At 40.5% G+C, this 12,225-nt stretch overlaps 1 protein-coding gene across 5 annotated transcripts in view; it reads right to left on the bottom strand.

Moving 5' to 3' along the window:
• PDE5A (phosphodiesterase 5A) overlaps positions 1–12,225 on the bottom strand; it is a 151,257-nt gene that overhangs the window by 83,961 nt on the left and 55,071 nt on the right. For all 5 annotated transcript variants that reach the window (XM_061164123.1, XM_061164127.1, XM_061164126.1 and 2 more), the window contains exons 4-5: positions 2,133–2,204; positions 408–497 (exon numbers count right to left, since the gene is read on the bottom strand). In XM_061164123.1, coding sequence (XP_061020106.1) covers positions 408–497; positions 2,133–2,204 — 162 coding nt within the window. The remainder of the gene's footprint in view (positions 1–407; positions 498–2,132; positions 2,205–12,225) is intronic.

Raw genomic sequence — 12,225 nt, 5'->3', positions numbered from 1 at the left:
GAAAAGCAGAGGTAAAGAGTAGTAATTGGGAAGGAGAGATGAGGGATGTTAAAATCCTTATCTTATAAAGCAGGGAATCAAGAGATGATATCTCTAAGTGATAAAATAAGAACTAAATCCTTAATATTACAAGTGCAATTCATTCAATAACTTAAAACAGTGACATCATAATACTGTTACCATGATGACAAAGAGTGGTGTAAAGTTAAAAGTAAATCTTAATCTGTTAACAGTGATAAAGCAATAGCTCACAGAAAAATACAAAATGGAAGAAATGTCTATTAGAAGAAATAGTAGAAACAGTTAAAATATTTAGAAACTGAATCTGTATGATATATATATAATATAAAAATTTAACCATTTTCTTAAAAAGAATTTCTATACTCTCTCTTCATAATCAGACTTGCCTGATTTCTCTTGTTTTCCAGCAGTGAAGTCTCATAGAGTTGAGCATTATGAAGAACAATTCCACAAAATGCCAAGTAAGCAGCAAAGTCCTAGAAAACAGACAACAGCCAAGTAAGAACTGTCAATAAACCTGTCTTGTTATATTGCTGGAAACACGAACAGCATCGAAAAATATTTATAGTTCAAATAAATATTAAAAAACCAACAGCATCAAATAAACACAGTAGATGTTTATTCTGCATAAAATTAGAAACTGATGCAAAGCAAGTGTTAGCTAAATGATACAATCAGTAGATGACAAGTGTTAATAAAGTTGCCTAACGTCATAAAATAGTTATAAAATAAGCAAGGAGAAAGAGACACAGATCTCTTTACATGATTTGATATTGAAATTCACTTTATGCAAAAGTTGGTGTAGTCTCTAAATGATATTAAGACTTGGATTTAAGCTAAGACTATAAAAATAGTCCGTACCTTATGACTGGGGCAAACTGAAAGCTCACATACTTGTTAGAAGAGTGAATACTGGCAACAGCAGTCCCATACTAAATTGCAAATATCAAATATATTCTTTTAAACACGGGCCTATCACCCTCACAATACCATACCAAGGTGATGTGTTCACAGTTATAGTAACTGATTAAAAGAAGTGGCATATTTTATTCACAATCATGAATTTATTCTGCCAAGAGATGATACAGACTAAGAATGACAATCTTTCAAGAGGGGTTTACCTGAATGGATTATAGACAAATAATCGAATAAACAGCCAATCTAGGACCATGTTTCCCACCAAATATTCTCAGATGTCATTAACAGGATAGGAGACTAGATGACTACTACACATTTAAAAAGGTACTTGCTATGTTCCGAAGCAATTAAGACATGGGGACCAACACCAGTGCCAATACAGCCTACAGCAGGAGACAAAAATAACTCTGTCTTATTGGAATGTCTTCCAAAAGTTCCTGCTACTTTTCAGTGGAGGGACAGAAATAGCAACGGGCTTAAAGAGGAAGAATTCAGTGGGCTCCATGATATACATATAATTACATATCCAGGAAGAGAAATAATAAAACCTACTGACAGAATGAAGTTATAAACAGGTTTCAGGGCTTCCGTCCTTAAACGGAAAACACGTCCATGTGGTGCAAGGAATCTATCCCTTCAGAGTTGGACGAGAAAGGTAATAAAATAATGCTGACTGCCGCTCTTTCTGAAGCTAAATTCACATCATCCAGCCTGAATTCACACCTTGGCGCCCCATCGTCTGTGTGCAAAGCTTATAAAATACTCTGAAATTTGCTTCACCAGGAGGCAATTCCAATTTTTAGCGAACCTGGACTGCTGAACTTTGAGCAGTGCTTTAGGGCTTTTTTTTTTTTTAACTTAATGTTGAATTTCTTTATAGCAGTGATGAAAAGTAAATGGGACAGTTAAAATATCACGTCACTCTCTGGATAGCCCCGGCATGCACACAGCCCTGAAGACGGCTTGGGGGCGTGGCGAGGAAGGCTTGGGGGCGGGGGTTCTGTTGACTGAGGACCACAGGTCAGTACTGATTTAGCCAGAGGAAAGAGACCCCTCTGAAGATTTCTGATCCTTTCAAACCATACTGCTTTTGTGATCAACAGTTTTGACAACTGCCAATTCCAAAGGTCTATACACTCTAAAGAGAAAGCATCTTCCTAAATTGAGATCATACCATGCACAAGTTTTGGTACCTTTTCATCTTTTTCAGTGAATGTCCCACCATTTCCTGATTTCTTGTTGATGGCCTGGGCTACACCAACAACCTGGTAAAAGAAGAGAACATTGATAATTTCATTGACAGAAATTATTGGTATAAATTCACCAAAGCATGTTTACAGAATAATTTCTACACGTGCTTTAAAATAGCAATAAGCTACAAAATTAAAACAAATAACTACAAAATTAAATCCCTCAGCATTTAAACTAGTTCCCTAGCATTTTGTAAGATTTTTTTTCCTCATAAGAGTTCAATGTTTCTAATTTCTTGAGTCCCAAACTATATTTTATTTTGGAATTTCATGCTGCTCTGTGAAAGAAATTTATTGGCAATCACTTTTATTGTGAATATTTTTCATGACTTTTTAATAAAAAATAAACACAATTTATATTACATTTCAATAAAATATATCACAAAATGAACATTTTATATTGGTTTTAACTATAATATTTCAAATGGGCTAAATGTTATTTTATTGCAAGTGAAACAGGACCAACAGCCCAGTCACAGAATTTAAAATACAGGAGAACCAATTAGGGTAAAAATAATTCCTAATGTAGGAATGTTGTCTAACTTCTTTGGTAATTTCTGACCTTGAAAATTATCTTACCATCAACAGACTTATTTGGGGGGAAAGAAGTTTTATTGAAAAATCAAACAAGAAATTAACAGACTGAGCCTGATTTCAAATCAGAAGGTGTTTGAAAGATAAACTACATCTTAAGAAGACTGAGCTAAACTCTGGAAATATGCCTTACATTTCCACAAAACACTTACCAAGACTCCTAAAAACCTTCTCATCTTTCTGCTTAAAGTGTATTTTACTTACCCATTTAGTTCCAACTTAGTTTCCATTATTACCTCAGTTTTATAAAGACCTTCAACTTACTTTTGCTTCCTCTTTATTACTAAAAATTCCACTCTTTTCTTCCCTCTGCAATTTAATTAGTGGAAAAAGCTATTATGCTCTAAATGATTATATTTGAGGAATACAGTCCTTAGTTTTGTGTGGACAGTTCATCCTTTTTTCTTAGCTCATCCTAGTCCCTTAGCTTTAAGAAATGGAAACAAAATTCCTCTCTAACGCAGTAGAGCAAGGAAGGGGAAACATTCCTGTCTGATGGGTTTTCTGCTCTTCTCAACACATTTCTTCACAACCCCATGACAGTGTACAAGGACGCTGACTTTTAAAAAGCAGAATCATCCAATTATCCCGTACCTATCTTACACTTGTTAGTTCTTGGTTAACAGATTTCTCAAGGCTCCAATCTCAATGACTAAATGCTTACAGAAGCTTTTGTCTAAGGCCAGAACATCAGGATTGCAGCAGACACGCTCACTTAAACACAACAGAGGGGAGCCTCGGGAAGGTCTGGGGCCTAATACATAGTGCTACCGGTAAAACTGGGTGACTTTACGTCTTCATCCTTTTACTCAACAATACTGCGGGGCCTGCTGTGTACCAAGGAGTGATGAAACTGGAAGAAAGGCTACCTGGAAGAGCTCAAGAATGGGTGACACATAAACATACACTCAACAGCACAGAGAATGACAGGATGACTTTTATAACAGATTGCTAAGGGCACAGAAGGGTGACCAAATATGCATAAAAGAGAAAGTTTCTCACAAATGATCACATTTGAGTTTTTGTCTTTAATAAAGCATTTGATAAAAGATTTAAATCTCCATTTTCAAGAAAATGAGATTAAAGCAGATAAAGAGACTGTTGTGCAAACCTCCTCGGATAATTATACAGTAGGAAAAAAAAAGTATGTATTGATGTGCTGTTTGTATCTGGAACCATGTACTAATGAGACAATGTACTAATAAGGAAGACAATTTTCAACCAACACAACAGTGTTCACGGAGTTCAGTAACTATCTTCCATTTTGAGAATTTCTATTTGATTCTTTTTTTTTTTTCAAACCTGCCTGTATCGCCTCCTTTTTCTTTTAAATACTAGTGGCAGTTGTCCTTCATCTTTTTGCACATAAGTACATCCCCACGTCCCCTGAAGAATGAAGTGTCGGGCACACAACTTGCTCCTTACCTGGCACCGCACTCAGGGTGTGAATCTGAACTCTGTCCCCTGCAGGGCATGCTCGGCTCTCGCCAGCCACTGGTGTCTCTCCTTTCTCTGGCAACTGCAGACAGAGGCAAGCTTCCCTGCTACTGCTTCTGGCTACCAGTGGGGTTCTCTTGGCCTGCTTCCATGGACGGAACCTTCACAAGCCTCGGCTTGCCCTGGGAGCTGAGCCCCTCCCCTCCCCGGACGCCGCCTGCAGAGGGGACTCATCCCCTCCCGCCCCTATTGTCACCCACAGACATTCTTACCGCTCTGTACTCCATCTGGACTTTGGTCACTCACATTGCTTACTCTGAGTTCCCCTCCTTCTATCTGATACCTGCGTTTTCCCTTTCTTGAGATCATCTGTCATTTTAAAAATCGCTTTTGGTGAAATTTTATCCTCCACTTGTTTGCAGAATAGGGGTGGGGTGGGGTGGTGTTCTGCATGTGTTCTGTCTGGCAAACTGACCAGAAATCTTGTTCACAGGCTTTAAAACCTACTGTGTACACCCTGAAAACCAGCTCTTTCCTATATTTAATTTTGTTTCCTTAGCATTACAACAAGATATTAATCATTAGGCAACTTTATGGAATAAGGACTTCCAATGATGAATTTTCCATCCTTTGTTGTAACCAATTATTTCTCTTACTAATAATTTTATAGATTTAGATAGGTTAATTTAAGGGATGATAAATTAAATAGAATTAATATAGTCTTTCAAAAAAACAGGCAAGTTCTTTCAAGAGACTGTTAGACCAGGAAAATATAATACTTACATGTGCCTCAATACCTAGATGGATGACATTTTTAAAACAGCACTGATAAAGACAACAGATAAAAATCTGAGAAAAGGTACAGCGTTTGTCCAAGGTGACATAAAACAGTAAAAGACCAGAAGACTTGGATTCTCCAAATTTCAAAGAGCCCAGCAAAGCGTGTACCCCATGTCCTCCTTGTGTTAATAAAAAGTCTTTCCTTTTTCTATCAACTATTGCTCCTTTCAACAAATTAGTTAATTTTCTTCAAGACAAGGTTTTTAAAGTTTTTAAAGTTGTCAGTTTACAAAGACAGCTTTTATTCAAAGTATTTGTCAGACCTCATACCTGAGAGGCGAAGCCCCTAAACATGTTAGCTTCCATATCAGAAGCCTACTGATATGAAGCTGACTACCTGCAGGGCCCTCGAACACGAATGCTTTATGCTACTTTTTTTTTTTTTAATGCTATCTTTTAAAGCATCAAGAAACGTCTCGGTTTTCTATTTCACTGACACTTTTCACAGCATAAATGCATATCATGTCCTCACAGGGTCAAGTGTTCTTTTAGGAATGCAAAGGGCAAGACTTGACTCTGGCTGGGTGAGCAATGAGGAATGTGACAGCTGGTCGCTGCAGGGACAAGTGATCATTGCCATAGCGAACAACTTCTTCCTCCATCAGCAGCTGCCCCAACCTTCACTGAGGCCATACATCAGTTTCTATGCTTCTCCCTGGTCCTAGTTCCAGGGGATGCTCGGCATGGAGGCTAAAAGCCAGACAGAGAAGGAAAAGCCTCTACAATCTTAGCTGTCTCTCTCTCCCACCAGCAGAATGTCTCTATCATTATGACGCGATTCCAGACCATCTACAATCTGAGCTGAAAACCTAACTTCACCAAGAAAACAGGAACTTAATGCAGACAGGAGACAGTGGAGAGTTCTGCCTAGTGCCCTGCCTCAAGCTTTCCCAACTCAGTCATTCATTCAGCAACAAATATTTCATTCAACAGATAATTAATAAGCACAATGAAAGTCCCAGTCACTGGTTTAGACAATGAAGAGGGCACAGTAGTGAACAAGACAGATACAGATCTGGTCTTCATGGAGCTGATGTTCTAGTCAGGCTGTTACACTTGGAAGGGAATCCTACTCCTGTGCCCCTGCCCACACCTCTTATACAGACAAAATGAAACAGATAGGTTGATCTGACCACTCCAGGCCTTTTCACCTCTCTTCCAAATCCTAGGCAATCAGCAAATGATGGCCACGTTCCATGCGGTACGCAAGATAAAGACTTACAAGGATGTCCCATCCTATTCCCTGGAACCTACGACTATGTGACCTCAAAAGACAAAAGGGATTTGGCAATGTGACTAAGTTATATATCTGGAGACTATCCTGAATAATCTGGGTGATCCTAAAGTAATCAGAGGGCTTCCCTGATGGCTCAGTGGTAAAGAATCCACCTGCGAATGCAGAAGACTCAGGTTCCATCCCTGGGTTGGGAAAATCCCCTGGAGGAGGACATGGCAACCCACTCCAGTATTTTTGCCTGAGAAATCCCATGGACAGAGGAGCCTGGTGGGCTACAGTCTATGGGGTCACAAAGAGTCAGACACGACTGAGCAACTAAGCATATACAATGTAATCACAAGAATCCTTATGACAGAAAGTTTGAGGCAGGCAAGTCAGAGTTAGAGATTTTAAGATGCAGCTGCAGGTTCTGAAGATGAGGAAGGGGCCACAAGCCAAGTGATGTGGACAGCCCACTGAAGCAGGAAAGGTTAAGAGGATAGATTTCTTCTCCAGAGACTCAGCAGAGAAACACAGCCCTGCTGACACTTTGAGCCAGCCTGCTAAGAACTACTTCAGACTCCGACCTCCAAAACTCTAAGATAATACATTTGTGTTGTTTTCAGCCATGAAAATTTTAAGCCATGTAGTTTTCTCACGGCAGCAGTAAGAAACTACCACATCCCATTAGCATTACCCTCACATGCTCCCATTCCTGCGCACTCTTCCTCACCCCATATCATATCTTGTGCATCACCGTTTAAATCCTCACTTTCTTTGAAAGCCCTGACATCTCACTGCTGTTGTTTTCTTGCCTCCACCTTTGACACTTATGCCAAATTTATAGTGTTCTTCTTGGAACACTATTTTGCACACAAAAATTATCTCACTATTCAAAGCTTTTAATGGTTCCATCCATCCATCTATAGGACAAAAAAAATGGAAGATTCTGATTCCATACACTCAACATAAACTAAAATCACTTATAAGGGTCTTTGACACAATGCCACAATGACCTTGGCGCACATCATCCCTTGAAAAATTATCTTCCACTTTCTCAACTAAGGCTGTCTCCAAAAAGCTTGCCTTCAAAGTCCTTTAAAATTCTGTGTGGCAGCTAAGCGTGCCATAATCTGGTGATGAGGTATTCTCATTTTTAACCTCATTCCTTCTACTTACATCCTATATTTGCAACACAATTGTTTCCTAAGGACATGATTTATATCTTATGCCTATGGATGCATCAATACTTGGCATTGTTCTCAATGCTTCACAGATATTTGCTGTTGATGATAAGGGAAGAAGGGTCAGAGAAATCAAAGTATTTTAGGGTGATGTACTTACTGAAGTTTTCGTGCTAGTGGTAAAGAACCTGCCTCCCAATACAGGAGATGTAAGAGACCCGGGTTTGATCCCTGGGTTGGGAAGACCCCTGGAGAAGGGCATGGCAACCCACTCCGGTATTTGTGCCTGGAGAATCCCAAGGACACAGGAGCCTGGTGGGCTATAGTCCATAAGGTCGCAGAGTCGACACGGCTGAAGTGACTTAGCACACATGCACTTACTGGACAATTCACATCTGAATAATAGTTAATAATATTTCACCATTTCTCCTCTCTTCTTCACTTGATATTAAGAGTTCTGTCCTCATACAAGAAACTTACGTGCAGTAAGAAATATACACTCTTAATAAGTCTTTAGCTATGGAGTTGAAACTTACAGCCTAAAAGGATTTTGGAAGAGTGTGAAAGAAAAGTCTGAGATTGTTTTAATTTTTTAAATATAGAAAATCACAGAGAATGAGGGAGTAAACATCCATCCCTTGTCATCTAAAACAGCAGGAAAGTGGGGCTTGTTAAAACACTGTTTGGTGGGTCCCAGCCCCAGAGTGTCAGAGTCAGGGTTCTGGGTTGGTGTCCGAGAATCTGTTTTTCTAAAAGTTTACTAAAAGTTCTCAGGTGATGCCAAATGCTGCTGGTCTACAGACAAAATACACTTTGATAGCCATTGATGTAGAACTACTCAATGTTAATATTTGGTAATGTTTCTTCTTTTTAAGTTAAATTACGAAAACATCAAATTAGACTTTTCCCTTCCCAGTCTCATGGTATTTCATGCCAAATTTCTGGGATATTTGCAATTTTTTGTTATTACAAACAATCCACAATAAACATATTTGTATAGGACTCTTTGTATACATGTGTGAGAGCTTTGGGGCTTCCAGGTGTTGCTAGTGGTAAAGAACCCACCCGCCAACGCAAGAGACACAAGAGACATGGGTTTGACCCCCTGGGTTGGGAAGATTCCCTGGAGGAGGGCATGGCAACCCACTCCAATGTTCTTGCCTGGAGAATCCTATGGACAGAGGAGCCTGGCGGGCTATATAGTCCATGCGGTTGCAGAGTTAGACACGACTGAAGTTACACAGTATGCACACACACACATGCAAGTTTCTTTGATGAAAGCTTCCAAGGTTTATAGAATTTTTACCTTTATCATCAGTGTAGAAAAGTTCTGTTAACCTCACACCCTAACCAGCACCTAGTATGATTAGGCTTTTTAATCTTTGTCAATCTGTTGGTTAAAATGCATCTCATTATTGCTTTAATTTGTATTTCCCTGATTACTACAGAGAATGAACACTTTTTAATTATTATTATTTTTTTAATTTTTATTAGTTGGAGGCTAATTACTTTACAATATATAGTGGGTTTTGTCATACATTGACATGAATCAGCCATGGAGTTACATGTATTCCCCATCCCGATCCCCCCTCCCACCTCCCTCTCCACCCGATTCCTCTGGGTCTTCCCAGTGCACCAGCCCCGAGCACTTGTCTCATGCATCTAACCTGGGCTGGTGATATTATTGGCTATGTCAGTTCTCTTTTTCTGTGTTGCCAATGTGTATCTTTGCCGGTTTTGACCTTTGCATTGTTGTTTTGAATTGTCTGGCTTTTTGAGAATCAAAGTTTCTTACTTCTTTAAATGACTGGTAAGGCTGACTTTACTTGGTTGTGATCCATTTTATCCAACTGTTATGCACAAGTCAAGCTATACCTATTTCTTTCAAGAATATGTTTATGTATCTTCCCGAGCTGGGAGACAAGACAAGAACGATTACAGGAGTGGATGCTTTTATTCTTGCAGCCTGGATGGCCAAGAAGAGGCAGTCAGGGTGAAAAGAAACTTTTAGGAAGTTGCAAGATATAAACAGCAGTGCCCTGAAGATAACTGGCATCAGGAATACATTATCAATGGCCAGTGGCTCTAATATAGTTAATAAACCCACTCCTGGTCAAAAAAGGAAAGAAATTTATAATGCCAAGAAGTTTGCCATTTAAAAAAAGGAGAAGGAAGGGTCTGCAATGTAACAGGTACTTTCCCTGTTAATCCTTCTAATCTTTGTCACAACACTTTTGGGTCAATATGATTACTCCTATTTCATCACAAGAGCAGCTGATATTCAGAAAAGTTAACCAGGCAGTGCAAGAATGTGGAGACCCCAAAGCTTCTCCAGGTATAACCCCATAAGTCCATGATCTTTGCACTACTCCCTGCAGGGGAAAGTGAAGCCAGAACTAATATAAAATACAGGTTCCTAAGTACTAGGATTTAAACCAGAGGAATCATGAGGACCAACAGTTTTCCAGTATACCCAGGACTGTTTTCAGACCCTATACATATGCTTATCTTGTTAATGCATGCTTTCATCAAAGGGAATGGAACAGTTTTAAAACGAGACAAAATCAAATCCAAAGTGGCTGCTTAAAGTTCTGTTTTCTTAGACTCCCTATTATAAATCTTGTGACACGTTTTTATTGCCAAGAACTACTTACATAACATAAAAGTCCTATGTTTCAGGGGGAACTAGATAATAATGCAATTTCAAAAATAAGTAGATTATTCAATAAAAAGCAAAATAAGTCTATGATGATAAAAGTCAGAACTGGGTAGCCCATGGCTCTTGCACATTGACAAGGGTGATTAAAGTGTTCACTATCTTGACTGGGGTGTTACTTACACAGATGTATAAACATTTGTTAGAACTCATCAAATTGTACAATACACAAAGGCCTACATATTTCAGTGTATGTAAACTTTACCTTCGTTTCAGAAAGTATTTAGAAGGGAGCTGGTGACTGCTGACGATGTTGTAAGGTGGCGGTCCACGCGCTGAGCTGCCGGCTGCCCCGGTCACGGCGGGACGCGCTGAGGTTCTGACCATGCGCTCCATGCCGCCAGCAGAGCAGAGGCTGCCGGGCGCCGGGGCACATCCACTCCTGGGGGGCAGTAGCTGGCCCGCCCTGGGAACATCCAGTGGGAGTGGTGCCAACCTGAGATTGGATTCCTTCCACACAAGGGGATGCTGGGCATAATTCTTGATCCGAGTATTTATTCTTATCCCTTTGCACCAAAAAAAAAAAAAAAAATTCCTCTTCTCTGCCAAAAGCCAACCTCTGCTACACCAGTTTTTAAGTGATGAGGTGAAGGTCTGAAACCTAGAATCACAGGGACCTGCCTGCTCCTTATTAGACCTCTCCATCCCCGGGATACAGGGATTCAGGGCTGAGACAGAGCTGCACACAGCCGCCCTGAGCAAACTGTCTCCTCCTCTGCCCTTTACAAACTGCAGAGACACAAAGGTTACACAGCAGAAAAGAGCCTGCTGTCCTTCCCATGGCAAGGAGCCCTCAGCCTCTGCTGTGTTTATGTAACTTTCCATCCCTCCATTTGTCTGCCATCGCATCACTCCACGAGGAGGACGCGGACACTGTCTGACCCTCGTCAGGCGACACGCCCTGCGGTGGGCGGGCACTGTCACACTCCTGTCTCACTAGGACCCGGTCAAAACTCCCGCTATTTGCACCTCCCGCTGAAGCTTCCCAGACAAGTCACCTTAACAGGTGAAGAGAGGTTCTTCAGCAATCACTGGCCTTAAGCCAGCCCTCAAGACTAAGCTGTTTTTACTACAGTTGTAACTCTCTCCTTTGAACTCGATCTCACTTGGCTAATTGGGAGCAAGTCCAAAATAACAATAAAAAATGTGTGTACTCAATATAGATTGTACAAATTGCACTTGCACTTTGTATCAGAATAACCCTATCACTGTCGGCGCCCACCTTTACACATGTCATTGCCCAAAATGACTTCAGAGCCTGGGATCTATTGAACAGCTAAGATTTATTTTCAGGGAGAGGTGCTGCGTTCTGCCAGGTGCTGGCCCGCAGAAGCACAGGCTTCACCCGGACAGTGCCGTTGGGTTTGGATTCCATCAAGCCAGGATGGAGTCTGTTCTGGCACTGCCTACACTTAAAACTCTACAGCCTGGCTGGACGCTGTTCTAGTGAAGCTCTCTGATCATTACAGGGTAAAGGGGTGTGTCCATAACGTGCACCTAACACACACACAAGAGAAGCAACACAGCAAAAGCGGCAAAAAGCGAGTTTCATGCATCAAGACACTGAACAGGGTGAACCTCATTTACAAGTTAAAGCTGGTATCACAGGGTCGAGAGAACACCTTCTTAATGGGAGCTGAACCAAGTGTTTAGATCAGTGTTCTTGTCTCTACTAGCCCATCGAACTGCATCACGCCAGTTAGATATTCACATCATAGAAGCTGGATATTCACAACATTTAACTTAAGAGATCCAGGGGGAAAATCTGTGTGTGTTTATAATTTTTTTTACATTCAACAAATCCTTCATATAAGAATATAATTTATAGTATTTTCTCTCTAAGTGTTTTTTCCTCCAAGATGGAAGATGAGCCTTAAGAGATAACCATACGGGAAAGCTCAGATGCAGACAGACACCAGCCTCACCGGCAGAACTCCGAGCAGTAGGCGTTACCAACACTGACACGGGCCCTCCTCCACACAGCTGTGCACATAATACACTGAGTAATTAGCTGGGAATCACTGTTGGCAACTCTGGGTTTTATCATTC

This window comes from Dama dama, chromosome 17 (genome assembly GCF_033118175.1).
Source record: "Dama dama isolate Ldn47 chromosome 17, ASM3311817v1, whole genome shotgun sequence".
Taxonomy (NCBI): domain Eukaryota; kingdom Metazoa; phylum Chordata; class Mammalia; order Artiodactyla; family Cervidae; genus Dama; species Dama dama.
Note: the sequence above shows the minus strand (reverse complement) of the source record. Positions and strands in the feature narration are given on the sequence as shown.